The sequence below is a fragment of the Podarcis liolepis genome (assembly GCF_965112155.1).
Source record: "Podarcis liolepis genome assembly, chromosome: 10".
Classification (NCBI taxonomy): Eukaryota; Metazoa; Chordata; class Lepidosauria; order Squamata; family Lacertidae; genus Podarcis; species Podarcis liolepis.
This window is the reverse complement of record NC_139562.1, coordinates 52,950,933-52,967,139: the sequence shown is the minus strand read 5'-3', so window position 1 is coordinate 52,967,139 and position 16,207 is coordinate 52,950,933. Positions and strand designations below refer to the sequence as shown.

The following is a 16,207-nucleotide window of genomic DNA, read 5'->3' as shown; positions in this document are numbered from 1 at the left end:
GACCAAGTCAGAGAGTTCTTCCAACAGAAAACACCCCTGTTTTGAATTTTTCTTGCTTGAATTGTTCTTGCTGAGATGGTGAAGAAATTCAGAGAGGGGTAAGACTTTTTTTATGCAGTGTGTGGCGACTGCAAATAAAAAGAAAGGAAAAGGAAATTCCATGCAAGGGAATTTGGAAATGGATTAAAAATAAAACCATCTGTACGATCATTCTCTTAATACAAGTCTGCAGTGTGGATCACAAATGCAATACGGTATACAGTTCTGCTCACCCCATCTGCACAAGGATACGTTGAGCTGGAAGAGGTGCAAAAAGGTGCAATCAAAATTCTAAGAGGTATGAAGTAGTGTCTATTTGCAAAAGAAAGCTAAAGCATTTGGGGCTTTTTTGCTTTTAAAAAATGTGGCTGGGGGTGGATAAATGCTAAGCATTTTAATAAAATTAGGCATGGCGTGAAGAAAGCACATAGAGAAAAGGTATTCTTACTCCTTGTCCCATAATAGAAGAATCTGGGGTCATCCAATAAAGCTGATTTGTTGGAGATTCTGAACAGACAAAATAATTTGTAATTTATGGGATTTTTGTGGCAAAAGACATAGGGATAGCCTCTGGGTTAGATGACTTCAAAAAGGATTAGACAAAGTCACATGGGGTAAGGGTAGCAGTGGCTGCTAATAATGGTGGCTATATGAAACCTGCATGCCTCTGTATGCCATTTGCTGCAGAGGCATATCAGCCGGGGCTTGTTGTATTCATGCCTTGTTTTTGCGCTCCCCAGAAATATCTGCTTGGCTATGGTGGGTAACAGGATGCCAGACTAGACGGGACTTCAGTTTAATTCAGAATTGATTCTGAATACCAATATGGAGCCTGATTGTTCAATAAACACGGAATTGCACCATATGCAGTTCCTTGTTATTCAGATGTAACTGACACCAGTGTATTCACATTCCCTGAACTGCAACATTTCTGTATCAGTTAATGGACTGTTTTTTTAACAGTCCTCATGTAAATTATTGCTATTGTTGTTATTGTTGTTATTATTGTTATTGTTATATTTCAGGGCAGTTCACAACATAAAAAAAATCAGCATTTCTCCTAATACACACATTTTTGCAGGCAATTTCCCCCAATACAATGCATATGCAATTTTCTTTAATATATGTATTTTTTGCAAACTGTCCCCTAAGACACACATCTTTGCACACATCTGAGTGGAGAAATTGCAAAGGACAGATGAGTTTTGGCTCATACATAGTTTCAGCTAAGTGCAATTTAAGTAGGTTCACAATAAAATCCTAACCGAACCAAATTTATTCCCTATCTGTAATCTATTCAGGGTAGGCTTTATCTCTTTTGCACAATGTGCAGGTGCTTTCTAATGCTGACACAAAGTCATTCCATATATATATATAAATGGGCGGAGAAAGACTATTGTAGGGGCTGGTCAAAAGATGACTCATGCAATGCTGAGAGCTACCTGATACAATGTAGTATTCAGTTATAATGGGATTATATCTGACAGGCCCCATAGCAGGGCAGATTTGCCACACTTGCGCCACATAGGACACATCTGTTTTGCAGTTGCTAGCTGGCACTGATCATAACCTTTTATTAAAATCCTACAACATTCCCCGCTGGCCCTCTCTCCCTCCTTCCATCTTCCCCACAATGCTTCATGTGTTTTGACACGAGGCAGTTTCATCCTTTGCTTCAAGTGTAAGGGTTAGAATCAGTGCTGTTTTTCTAGAAAAAAGAAAATGAACACCATGAACACCACTGTTGTTCTCTTAGAACGGCAATGGAACCCACCTGAGTGGTGCCGGAACTGAGTTCCATTGAGTTCCTGCTGGAAAAAATGCATTTGTTAGAATCTTACCTTTTGAAAAGCATTTAAGCTGAAAGTATTGTGGATTTTCAGGAAACTATGCATTAAACCACAGGGCAAAAACTATATAGAAAGGATATTAAATAAAACTTAAGGCAGCTATAGGAATGACAGAGACAAGGAGTGGCATCGATGCCAAATTAAACCAGATTAACTGATTACAACCCTAGGATCTGTCTGCAAAGTGTTGATTAACATGGTTCACGGAGGGCAGATACTGGCTCCCTGCCCTTAAAAAAATACACGTATGTAAGGCAAGTCAAACTGCCTATTTTGTGCATAGCATAGAAATCTCATACAATATAGGAATCCTCAAGATAACAAAATAAACATCCCAGATCAGGAATCTATGGTTGCTTTCTATCACTTGGAATGTCAACTTAGTATATTATGAATACGTATGTTTTTATGTTTGCTTTCATGATGAAAGTGGTTTCAGGTTTAAAGTTGTTGGCTGGTTGACATCTGTTTCAAAATGGATGTTTTCACAGTAATGCTATCAGACTGAAGGCCTTTGGAGAACAGGCAAGCATAGTTAAAAAGCCATTGCTTCTATTAATAGAGCAGAGTCCCTTCTGCAATGTCAACTGTAATATTAATCCTTGTTTCAAATCGCAGGTCTCAAATATCAGCTGCCACTACTCAGACGGGTCTCTTTCGGTTTATATCAGAGAACCCAATGGAGTCTTTTGAAGAACCTGGTCAGATTAGTAGGGAGAACTTATTAGAAGTTCCCACTTTAAGCGATTCTCTCTCAGAAGATGAAGATGTTAAAGCTACACTGCAGCACCGCTTCTCCCCCAGCCCCCGGAGGCGGAATTCAGATTCTTCTGAAGAAATGGAAGCAGAAACCCCATCCACCATTGCAAGAAAAGTTTCATTTGCTGATGCATTTGGTTTTGACCTTGTATCCGTTAAGGAGTTTGATACCTGGGATGTTCCAATTACATTACCAAATGACGACTTAGAAGATGAAGTTGTGCCTGTGGAGGAATTTTATTTATCTCCACTGTTTATACTGCCTGCCACACAAGAAGAGCTTTTGCAAAAAGTGCGTGCACAGAAAGTATGGCTAGAGTCTGTCGAGTTCCTGCCAGGGATAACATGTATGAAGGGCACCATCCGTGTTCTGAATGTATCCTTCGAAAAGCTGGTCTATGTCCGAATGTCTTTGGACAACTGGCAGACTTATTATGACATCTTAGGAGATTATGTGCCTAATTCTTGTGATGGCGAGACTGACCAGTTCTTGTTCAAGATTTCATTGGTTCCTCCTTATCAGAGAGAGGACGCTAAGGTTGAATTTTGCATCCGTTATGAGACATCGGTGGGAATATTTTGGGCAAACAATGACAATCGCAATTATATTTTGATCTGCCACAAAAAGGAAACTGCGCCACCAGCGGAAGAGAATAAAGCCCAGGGAGAAGTTACAGATAAAGTCCAGGAAGGTGTTACAGACAAATCTATCAAAGGCTGCTTAAAGACAATACCAAGCAGGTGAGGTTGCACCTTACACTTCCTTCCTTTTTAAAAAAGTATTGTAAAACCTCTTTCAATGATAGTTTCCCCAAAAGATGTTCCTATCTCTTCAAAGAAGGAGATGCTGTTAATAACATTTCAAAATCTGTCCCTGTGGTTAATTTTGTGCTTCCATACTACTTTAAATAAAATGTATATAATTATATATATTTTTCCAGAGAGGTTAACTTGAGGGAAATGTAATTACCATAGTCTTACATCCTAAGTGTATTACCAAAATAGTATGAAAGTCATAACTACTAAATATAGGTGAAGCAGTTCATTACAGGTGAAACTACTCATTCCTGATGCCTAAAATGTCGAGCATAGTTAGACTTTGATCACTTCCTATTTAATTTCACTGTAGAAATTTAGCAATAAACCTGCATAGTGGTTGTATACTCCTGAGAGTTTAAATGGGTTTTGACAATAGTTGGGAAATGTTTGAAGTGTTTTTAAAGGCCCATAATCCTTTAAAAACAATTATATTGGTCATAAGAGAGCTCTGGTAAAGAATTCGTCTGTCCAGGGGACACTTTGAGGTGGGAGAAGAGGTGGGAAGACCATCTAGTATGCTATGCCACCAAGTTCTGTTGCCACAGAGACCAGCTTATCTTTCACCTTTAGATCGGTAACTTGTGAAGGGGCAGGTAGCAGCATCCTTAGGGGTCCAGGTTTGCTTCAGAGGTCTGCAGCTGTTGACTCATGCATGAGAGGAATATAGAGGAATGTATTTAGGATTTTGTTATATTTCAGTCATAAAGAAAACACACAATGTAAAGATCTATGTTTTGGTTGCTCTGGGAAAAGCAATAATCAATTTTGTTTTGTTTTGTTATTAACCAACATCTAGGCCAGGGATGGGAAACCTGTGGCCCTCTGAAAGTTGTTGGACTCCGACTCCTATCAGCACCAACAAGTAGGCTCAATAGCTAAGCATGCTGGGAGTTGTAGTCCAACAGCACCTGGAAGGCCACAGGTTCTGTACCCCTGATCTAGATTCTGCTGTTTCCTATCTGTTACCAGTGTATGTTTTGACCGAAAGTCTACAAGTGTAGAAATGTATATTGCAGATGAGATGTTGGGTCCCTAACAATCTCCATTATCTCAGAGATCTCAGCTATCTTTTTGCAGGTTTAAAACAAGCAGCCTGTAATGGCGCCTGCTCTGGTTACATAGATGATTTGCTTCGTTGCCATGGCTTAAAATAATGCACGGAGATGCTTTCTTTTGCACAATGATCCATTAGCCCTGTTGTGGTCACAATCAGAGCTGGCTCTATATCTGAGCCACAAACTATTTGCCTAATGGGCTCCTATCATTGGCGGGCTGCCGCAACCTTGGTGGCTCCTCTTTGGGCATGTTAGTGGCAGTGAGCAGCAGTTGCGCCATGATCTGTAACAAGGAACTACCATTTCAAATGTCGTTCAGTGCCCTGTGATCGTTTTGGCTGCTGTTCCATTTCACAAGATAAAATGGGCCCAAGGGAGCACAGGTGGGTAGGCAGGCCCGATTGGCAGAAGGCATCCACAAGCGGGGATGCTCAGCGATTACCTGAGGTGCCAAGGGCTGGTGGCGGGATTGTGCAGACTGGATTTATAAGATTAGATCCAATTAAGAAGAGCCTTGCTAGATCAGACCTGACCTATCTTGTCTAGCATCCCATTCTCACAACCACCAGCCACATGCCTACAGGAAGCCCACGAGTGGGATATCAACAGAGAGGTGCCACTGAGAGTCCTGCTTCAAAGCAGTGCTTTTGGACATCCCCTTAGACTCACAACTTGTATGGTGTGAGGAGGATGTGCATGAAACACGAGTCCAAAGCCCTTTAGGGTGTGGGGAACTAGTTGTGCAGTTCTGTTGGATCCTGGCCCTGACCTCCAAAAGCGTAACACCTATGCTGCCTTTCATCTGTTAGACCTGCATTTGATCACGAGTTTTCTGTAAGCTCTAAACTAAGCTCAGGCACCTGCTCCCTTAATAGTTTTGACCCTAAGGGGATATTTTGATACAATGACCTATTTGTATTTAGTTGGTCATGATTCTAAGGACTCAAATATAAGGCTGACAATTTGTGACACAACTGAATTGGTTTTAAGGGTTGAACTATGCAGGACAGTGGCAGGGTTTCCTCCCCCACATGCCTGCCTGCCTTGTTCACAGATGGGGGGCAAGTGTATTAATCTTAATCTGATTTTGCTGAATTAGGATGGCTTCTTCTGTGGAACTGATATAACATGTATGTTGTCACCGTGGTTAATATGTGACTACAGTGGTACCTCGGGTTAAGTACTTAATTCGTTCCTGAGGTCCGTACTTAACCTGAAACTGTTCTTAACCTGAAGCACCACTTTAGCTAATGGGGCCTCCTGCTGCTGCTGCGCTGCCGGAGCACAATTTCTTTTCTCAACCTGAAGCAAAGTTTTTAACCTGAAGCACTATTTCTGGGTTAGCGGAGTATGCAACCTGAAGCGTATGCAACCTGAAGCATATGTAACCTGAGGTACCACTGTAGTAGTAGTATTATTATTATTATTATTATTATTATTATTATTATTATTATTATTAGAATTTATATCTTCCCCATCTTCCCCAAGGATATACAATTCAACAAATACATAATCTGCAAACCCAAAACAAAAATATTCTAAAATGGATTAAAACATTCCAAAAACAATTACAGTTAGAAACTTCTAAAAGGGACTGCAATGAAAAACCGATTTCTATCCAATGATCTCGAGGTAGCCAGGAACAGCCACGAAAGAGCATTTTCAAATTCTTCCTAAAAGTTAACAACAAGGAAAAAAGCACACCTCACTAGGGAGGACATGTCACAAATTTATGGTGAAAGACTATAATCTCTCTAACTCTCTATCTAACAATTGGAAGTGGTTGGATCTGACTGAGCACTAAAAGAAGCGCATAGGAAAGATGTGCTAAATCCTCTTTCCTGCCTCCTTTCCCCTCAGTCTGTGGCTTAGACACTATTCCTCGCTCACTTCTAGTATCAAAGCCAAGGTGGGAGAAAAATGCTAGGAGCAACTGAGTGAAGAGAGATCAGGGGGTGTATGTGTCAGGGGGGATGCAATGCCCCTCTCCCAGGAACAGGTGGTGTGCTTACTGATGCAATAGAGGTGCACACTGGTGCTGAGGCTGGGAATGCCCAGCCACACCTCAGAATCCATGCAATGTTCCCATTGGTGTGCCCATCCAGCCCCGACTTCTCAATCACCTGGTGGCCCATCCTGGTAAGTGGCAAAAATGCTGCTTTTGGGGAGGGCGACCACTCAGTACCTCTCCAACTCACCAGATGCCCCTTTGCGCTCTTATATATTACTTTCGAAGCTTGCCCGTGTGGCATGGATACGTGCATCTGTAGAGAGCTTCCTTGGTACCCACAGGGTGTTTTTCTTTGGCTGCACCACCTGCAGAAGTTATCCTTGAAAGAACCACTCCACTAGAGCCAATAGGATAGTCTGTGGCATGTGCTTTGTTGCAGGGTGTGTGTGGTGTCCACGATCCAAAGGTTTTACTCGTAAAATAATGCCCCATCTCACAGGTTGTATGGGAATAAGGGAGATGTGTGGCTGACACCATCACCATGGTTTTTTTTTGTGTGTGTGTGTGTGTTTTATATTTTGCTGGAAGCCACCCAGAGTGGCTGGGGCAACCCAGTCAGATGGGTGGATGATGATGATGATGATGATTTGTAGTTCCAGATAACCTGGTTAACCCCTTTTATGTATTAATTGTAAAATGTAATCTGTTGCAGATTTTTATATATAGTCACATGTACTCATACATTTAGAGAAAATACAGAGTGTTTATTGGGCTGTGTCTTCAAACTACCTTTCTTTCTCCTTCCCTGCCCCATGTAGTTTAAATTGTTTGCTAACGTTACCTGGAAGAATTTACAATTTTTTTTCAGACAGACAGAGATTAGGGCACAACATTTTGGGCAAGAGGAATCTTCATATTTTTATAGACTAGGCATCATGTGTCTCTTTGTTTTTAATAAAATGCTTCACTTGTAACAATGAGGTATCACTCAAAAATATGCAGTGAACAGAAATACCTGCTGTAACAAAAGTAATTAATAGACCTTGACATTAGAATTTTGAAATCTCCCCAATTACACTTACAAGTCACCTCCTGGACTCCAATTTGCTTTATCCATTGGTGATGTCACAGCAATTAAGCCAATGGCACCCAGATATCCCTCTCCCAAACTTCCTGCTTGTGGAGCATGAACATTCTGGTAATCTGATTTAGTGCAGTGCGCGGAGACTCGCTGAATGGGCGGCTCGGTTTGGGGGTGGCTCGTGGGCCAGTTAAATAACCCCCATGGGCTGCTTGTGGCCCATGGGCCCTAGGTTGCCTATCCCTGATCTAGATGGTGCTGTGAAAGTCATTCTGTCTCTCTCAGACTAATGTTTCTCACTCCAATATTGTCCATAAATGAGACAATATTGCAATGTGTTCTGTACACATTGTTTTCCTGAGGCTGCTGCCACCCCCCAGTAATACGATTGTTGTTGTTTAGTCGTTTACTGGTGTCTGACTCTTCGTGACCCCATGGACCAGAGCACGCCAGGCACTCCTGTCTTCCACTGCCTCCCGCAGTTTGGTCAAACTCATGCTGGTAGCTTCGAAAACATTGTCCAACCATCTCGTCCTCTGTCGTCCCCTTCTCCTTGTGCCCTCCATCTTTCCCAACATCAGGGTCTTTTCCAGGGAGTCTTCTCTTCTCATGAGGTGGCCAAAGTATTGGAGCCTCAGCTTCACAATCTGTCCTTCCAGTGAGCCCTCAGGGCTGATTTCCTTAAGAATGGATAGGTTTGATCTTCTTGCAGTCCATGGGACTCTCAAGAGTCTCCTCCAGCACCAGAATTCAAAAGCACTCATTCTTCGGCGATCAGTCTTCTTTATGGTCCAGCTCTCACTTCCATACATCGCTACTGGGAAAATCATAGCTTTAACTATACGATTAGAAAATATTAATAATATAAATATATAATAAAGCAGCTCACTGTGCCTGGGAGCTTGGAGCTTGGAGTGCCCCCTTTCTATACCTTGGCCCCACACAATTGAATCATCAGTTTGTCTCAGTCATGTCTGGTGATACTCAGAAATGTTATCAGCCATGGATGCTGGCAGAAAATGAGAAGTGAGCAGTTTGGCTTTGGTATGGGGCTAGGGATTGGTTGACAAGGGTGTCACTCTATATTGTCTTCAAGAATGGCTGAGACATGGCCATGTTAGGAGTGGGCAGAAATGGCCCAAAGTCATGAGAAATCTTATCAGGGGTGCTGAGGCCAGTGGGATGGTTCAGAGAGGTGGGGCAAAGGCCAGAATTCCCTCTCATGAAGGAGTGAAGGGGATGGCAGAAATATCTGAAGAAGACTAGAGGGATCAGCTGCTAGCCCAAAACATATCCTTATGGGGTGCTGCTTCTACCTGCTTTAGGATGAGGGTAGTTACCTATTTTGCTTACCTGAACTAGTCACTTCTACTGTGTACCTAATGAAAATGCATAGTAGTATCTTTCCTGAGTTTGTTGCATCATTCAGGGCTCCAGGGAAGCAGGGCGCATTTCTGGATCACAGTCACACATTTTCAGTTTACGATATGATCTGATTTTGTAATCTGTTCTTTTTCAAAGAAAGGCCCAGTCAATAATTTTTGTCATCACTGTGTTAAGATAGTCAGATATTAGTTATATAATTCTTTAGAGCCCAAGTTGATGCATCTGAAATGTTAGTGAAGGATTTTTTTAAAAAAAGAGATAATATGTGATGGATTACTAGATCTATTCTGTCATAGGTCTAAGATAAATGAGAGACCAAATATTTTAATATTGGAGTGTTCCATCACAAGGAACCACAACTAAAATATGCATGTAACAGTGGTTGTTGCCAATGTAGGTAGAATTTCTTATATAAATCTGGACATTTATGTAGGATTTTGATTTGCTGAAACTGTCTGCTTTCTTTTAAGAAAAAAAAAACCTAGCTCATTTCTAGTGCAAAGAGCTGTGGAAATGTTTAGAAATATTAAAGTGATGGGTTCTAACCCAACTAAATTCTACTCAGAGTAAACCTATTGAAATTACTGGCCCTGTTCGCCATGCTCATTCATTTCAATGTGTCTACTCTGAGTATGTACTGTAACAATGGATACAACCCAGTGTCTGTAAAAGCCTTAGTACTAATTCATACATTTAGCAAAAGTATGGGGTACAGATTATCCCAAGATTACAGCATGACTATATATATGTGTGTGAGAGAGATCACAAATCTGAGTGTATCACCTGATGATGATAATGTTGATACCTAATACTGGGAATTGTACAATGAAGGAAAATAATACAACCTTGCCAATAGCTTACATCTATAAAACCTCATATTGAATTCTGCTTGCATGTGCAAACCTGTCATTCCTAGGAGCCAACTAGGGGCCAAGGTCCCTTCAGCCTCCCCCATAAAATATTTGAGGGGACTGCCCCCCCAAGTTGATGGGCATGTCATTGAAATGGTGTGCGTGTGGCGTGTCATGTGATTGATTATGGGGCTTACCTGCCCCCCAATGTTTTATTCAAGTTGGCATTCCTGCCAACTTAGGGAGAAGAACTGGTTGCAAATATGTTTCTGGTTGTAATTCAAAGTATTTGTGATTAAGGCCTTTAAGTGACTTAGATCCAGGATACCTTTGGACCTAAAGTATAGGTTTAAGGCTTACAATATTCCATATTCTTCTGCTTCCCTATCAACCTGCCTGTTTCCTAACATCAGAAGTAGAGGCTCCTCTCTCTTTGTTCCACCTAGGATGGCAAGAGAGGGACTTCTCAGTGGCTGAGCCCTGTCATGGAATACCTTGCCCTGAAATGTTTGGTGTGGGGGTTTTATTTTTTGTTGTTTAGCTATTAAAGACTGTTTTATTAAAATAGGCTTTTTTGTGTAATTGGCAGCTGATATTCTCATTGTGATTGGTTTATACTGTACTGGTTCCTCTGTCCTTGTTTGCTTGTTTTATATTGTTGCTTTCATGAAATTGTAATTTTAAATGTCACAAGGTGCCCAGAGTGCTGCTTTTGTACCAGGAGGGCAGGACGCCAATGTTTAAATAAATTAACAACAACAACAACAACAACAACAACAACAATGTATTATTTATACCCCGCCCATCTGGCTGAGTTTCCCCAGCCACTCTGGGCGGCTTCCAATCAAGTGTTAAAAACAATACAGCATTAAATATGAAAAACTTCCCTAAACAGGGCTGCCTTCAGATGTCTTTTAAAGATAAGATAGCTGCTTATTTCCTTCACATCTGGAGGGAGGGCGTTCCACAGGGCGGGCGCCACTACCGAGAAGGCCCTCTGTCTAGTTCCCTGTAACCTCACTTCTCGCAATGAGGGAACCACCAGAAAGCCCTTGAAGCTGGATCTCAGGGTCCGGGCTGAACAATGGGGGTGGAGACACTCCTTCAGAACAAATAATGTTAGCCAGACTTTTCCCTATGAAACAACTTGTTTCACATGCAGGGAGTTAACAACCAAGTCATCCTATACATATCTCGTAAGAGTAAGACCCATTGAGTCAAATGTTGATTGCTCCCAAAAAATAATAATGCACCCAGTCATGTTATCATGTGAATGCACCCCTGTTGCTATTAATTCACTTTTGACTTTTGACTTTTCTCCTGCTGTCAGTCTGCTCCTTGCCAAATGAAAAAAAACCATCAACTACAAAATCTCAAATATCTGATTTTAAACAAAAGATGGACGTTAAGATGCTGGAAAACAGGCGAATGCATATAATTTCCTTGCTAGGATAATTCAGAAACGTGGGGTGCTCATCTTGCAGAAGCAGGCTGGGGTTTTGTTTTTGTTTTTAACAGACCTTTGGGTACATCTTGTCAAAGCCTTCACTTGATAATGCCGACAGCTGCTGATCTTCTCTCTGTTTAAGAAAACTTGTTTGCCTTTTGTTTTCCTTTAAATGATTGCTCTCCAGCAATTAATAACCTTTTTCTTGACAAAAGAAAGACGTGTGTTAAAAAGAGTACACGTCTTTGCATAGCTCGGGATTTTTGCTCCAAGCCCAAAATTGAAAGAGCACCCTGCAATCAGCCTGTGGCTTTGGTTAAAGCCCTTTGCTATTATTAGGAAGTGATGATGTACACGGTCTTTTCCAGTACATGGTCTTTTCCAGCAGAGCAGCTGTTCCCTGCTACTGTGAGGGTGGGCTTTGCATTTACAGGGTGACAACTGAGAAAACAACACTCTCGCTGTTCTCAGATCCTCTTTAATATTCCTTACACTGGACCAGCAGCTACTGCTAAGAAATTCACAGTAATTTTTGGGCAGCTAGGGAAGTCTCGAATGTTTGGGCACTTCTGGCAGCGAAATTGCAAAAAGAAATATATTGCTTTTTGCAACTTCTTTGGGCCCAACACATAAATAATACGCAATTGACAACATTGTTGTTGTTGTTGTTGTTGTTGTTTGCCTTTCACACTGAAGTGCATCAAAGCTGCATGCACAATCAAAATAGAAATATATACAATCCTACTCACCCCACTTAAAATGATGCACATAAGATGAGGCCACAGATATAGCTAGTTACAATTGAGGACCAAATGCCTGGCTGTAAATAAAAATGCCTTTGCCTGGTGCCTAGAAACAGACAACAAAGGCACCTGCTGCGATTCCCTCAGAAGAGTATTCCACAAATAGGAAGCTACCACTGAAAAGGCAAATGGAGAAAGGACGGAGAGGTTGAATGTGGTGTCCAGGTTGGTTTGTGTGTTGAAACAAAGACTGCGCTCAGTATCAAGAGAATCCCTTCACCCTTGACTTCCTAGCTCACACCTAGCCTACCACAAAAAGCCTCTTACCTGTTTATTTGCATCCATTTGTGTGTCTGTCTCTGTGTGTAAGTTAATCATGTTTTTTCAATTGTCATCAGATTCTGCATGTGCTGTTCAGAGGTTCAGAAACATTTTCTCACCATCTCAGCCAACCATGGGAGTGTGGGAAAGAATTGAGAGGTTAACTGACCATCAATAAGCAGTTCCTCTTATTTACAATACTGTGGGTTGTATTAAGTGTTGGCCGTACTCAGAGTAGACCCATTGAAATTAATGGAGATGGTTAACCTAGGTTCATTTTAATTTATATCCCACCCCTTCTCCCAAAGGAGCCCATTAACTTCAGCAGGTCTACTCTGAGTAGAATTTACTTGACTACACCCTAAATCTAAAGAGTGTCAGTAAATGAAACAACTGTAAGGGGAAAAGGACATAAACCCAATACCAAACATACAGAATATATGTGTGTGTGTGTGTGTGTGTGTGTGTGTGTGTGTGTGTGTGAAGGTAGGTACAGGCATGGTATTTATGCAGTCACTGTGATGTAAAAGGGTAAGATTTTTGGTAAATGCAGTTATTTATTAACTTATTAAAATATTTATACAGCAATGCAAAAACTTTTAAAAGCAATCATTAAAACGAATGGCTACTCAAGAAAATTGTTAATCTATGTAGATCTGCCGGCATTTAAAACATCATATTTATATAACAGTTGCAAAAAACCCTGCTATGTCTTTAAAAATGCTGACTCATATACCACCAGCCCCCCGAAAGGGAAGTGTTTCTCTTCTGCTCATCCAATCTTGACCATAGTTAATAGAGAATAGTGACAGGAACTGTGGACCACGGCAGCAAGACACACAGCATCCCCCACCCCAACATCAGGCTCCGAGCTTCAATCAGCTTCCTAATGTGAATGTAAAATGTGCCTTTGGCCGGGATGCTCATTTCCATTACAAAGAGCCTCTCCTCCACTTTCTCTTGCACATGAGAACAATGATCAGGCACTGAAATAAACAGCAAGAGAGAAGCACAAAAGCAAATTTAAATGTGTGCGGAGGGCAAATGCTCAAGAGTGGGCGTGTTGCAGCCATCAGAGAGGCTGGCTCTGTTGGCCGTCCAACGGTGTGTAATTGGCTACAGCTGGGAGGGAGAGCCCTGGCGCCTTTGTCAGACAAGCACCATAGCACACAATAAACAGTGATGTGCTCCGTTTTTCGTTTACCAAGCTGCCAGTATTGCAGCTGGCCATTTTATGTCTTTCTGCCATGGAAACTCATGCTCCCCAAAGCCGTCAATGATATGATTTCTTAGTGAGCATGCTTAGAAAATTGGCCTCCCCGCCAAAAGTAAATTTCTAGTACTCATGGTGCAAAGAAAAATGTTGGCTAATGTCACTAGGCTCTCTCTCTCTGTGTGTGTGTGTGTGTGTGTAATTCCTTCTCTTTTTCAGCACATGCCATTGGAGCAAATACGCTCTATTGCTTTGTAATGGGTATGGGAAAGAAGCTGCAATTTGAAAGGTGTTGTGAGAAGATACACACTTCTTGTGCGCTGCAGGTAGTGCTGAAACTGTAATGAGTTTAGAAGCCATTAGAGCATGGGTAGGCAAACTAAGGCCCGGGGGCCAGATCCAGCCCAATCGCCTTCTAAATCCAGCCCACGGATGGTCTGGGAATCAGTGTTTTTACATGAGTAGAATGTATGCTTTTATTTAAAATGCATCTCTGGGTTATTTGTGGAGCATAGGAATTCGTTCATTCCCCCCCCAAAAAATATAGTCCGGCCCCCCTCCAAGGTCTGAGGGACAGTGGACTGCCCCCTTCTGAAAATGTTTGCTGACCCCTGCATTAGATTGTTAATAAATGTTCCTTATCTCTAGAAACTTTCAATAGGATAAATAGATCTGGAGAAATTATTAGTCAGACTGAAGGGTGGGGAACAAACAGAGCAGGAACTGGAGTAGAATGAATCTGGTTTGATCATAAACATCTCCATGGTGAGCAGACTGGATTGGCCAGTCCAACACACCGTTTCTCCATTCTATTCCCAGGCTAGGAAGCAAGAGCAAAGTTTGCACTGCGTAATGGAGTTTTAGCAGTGCATACTTTTTTTTTTGGCAGGCAATGAATCCTTGCTGGACATCAAATTGATGTGCCTAATGATGCTGCCTGTAACCAATGGATGTAAGCAGCAGGTCTCAGACACTGACATGTTGAAAGAGCCAGAAATTCAAGGGACTCTGCATTTTGACCAACGTGTATCATAGAACTGAAGAGCTGGAAGTGACCCCGAGGGTCATCTAGTCTGACCCCCCTGCAATGCAAGCATCTCAACTACAGCATCCATGACAGATGGCCAACAAACCTCTGCTTAAAAACTTCCAAGAAAGTAGAGCCCACAGCCTCCTGAGGGAGACCATTCCACTATTGAAAAGCTTTTATTGTCCTAAAGTTCTACCTGATGTTGAGTCAGAGTCTCATTGCTTGTAACTTGAAGCCATTGGTTCAAGTTCTATCCTCCAGAGCAGGAGAAAACAAGCTTGCTCCATCTTCCATGTGGCAGCCCTTTAGATATTTGAAGGTGGCTATCATATCTCCTCTTTTCCAGCCTAAACATACCCAGCTCTCTCAACTGTTTTGAGATAAATGCACTTTTTTTAAAAAAAAAATGTACACCATGAGAGCATATATACCTACAAATGCCCTTTTGCAGGCAATTACATTTAAATACACACTTAAATGCAAACCCCTAGTTTAGTGCAGAAACAGAACATGTTTATGAGTGAATGCATGCAAAGTGACACAGATGAAAAATAGACCAATCTGGTGGTGTACCAATCTGGTCACCGTAAAGAAGCCCATGGTACAAGACAGTCCAATTGTCACAGCACCATGAAGAGCTTTCTTATGAATTTCTAAAACTTTCCAGACTCCCGTTTTAAATCCCCTCCCCATTGGTCAGTTACCCTCTAAATATTGAACATGATCAGCATGCTAAACAGCTCAAATATCATGCTCAAATATACTCATCTGCTAATCATCTCCAAAGGTGGTAATCTGCAGTGACCTTAGGCATGTAAGCCTTTAATGTTAGTCTAATATATGACTAGATAGACCAATATTCTGACCCATACTTATCTCTGGAGACACTCAAGAGCTGGTTTCCATGTAATACACTACTGGTTTAGACGCCCTGTCCTACACTTCCTGTCTCTTTCAGGCATGTACTTTATAGATGCAAAGAGTGTGTAATGTGTGGTCTATTAGGAATGTTTTGGAGCTCTCTGTATCATAGAAGAAGGTGCTACATTCTGTGCTGCCTGCTCTTTTTCAAACAGGGCGCTGATCACAACAGCCAGCTGCTCTTATGAGTTGAAAATGAGATAATCAGTGGCAGAACCTTGTGAAAGCATTTGTTTTCATGTTTGCTGCCATTCATGCAGCAGACTGAAGCTAAGGATTTACAAAGCAAGAATCATAGTGAACAATGTGGATTAATGAGTGTAATGCCTCTTTATTTCAGCCAAATGGGTCTTGGAGTTGGACTTGGGGCACCTTGTCTCCCAGGTCCAATGCTTGTCTTTTAAGCTCAGGGTATGGATCTTCTGGGTGGCTTTGAACAAGAGCACCCTGTCTGCATTACCACTGCTCTACTGAAGCATTCCCAGGGTGACCAATTATGGACTCATCTGAAATAATGCTCCAAAGAACTCGGTACCTCCTACCATGGGGACAATCTGATGGGACTGTAGAGAACATCAAGAAACTCCGGTGTACAGCCTGAGGGCACAATCCACTGAGAACTTCCCCTGCCAAACTCTGTTGAAATGAACTGGAGCTTTGCAAGTCTCCCATTGCAAGGCTCCATTCATTTCATTGGGCTCATGCAGGAGAACGTCCTTGGTCCACTTGGCCCCAAGAGCT

General features: G+C 41.8%; 1 protein-coding gene across 1 annotated transcript in view; it reads left to right on the top strand.

Moving 5' to 3' along the window:
• The first annotated feature begins 2,518 nt into the window (after positions 1-2,518).
• The window catches only part of PPP1R3A (protein phosphatase 1 regulatory subunit 3A), a 30,027-nt gene continuing 16,338 nt past the window's right edge, over positions 2,519-16,207 (top strand). Inside the window, exon 1 of the mRNA XM_083463350.1 lies at positions 2,519-3,389. Coding sequence (XP_083319476.1) covers positions 2,569-3,389 — 821 coding nt within the window. The 5' untranslated portion in view covers positions 2,519-2,568. The remainder of the gene's footprint in view (positions 3,390-16,207) is intronic.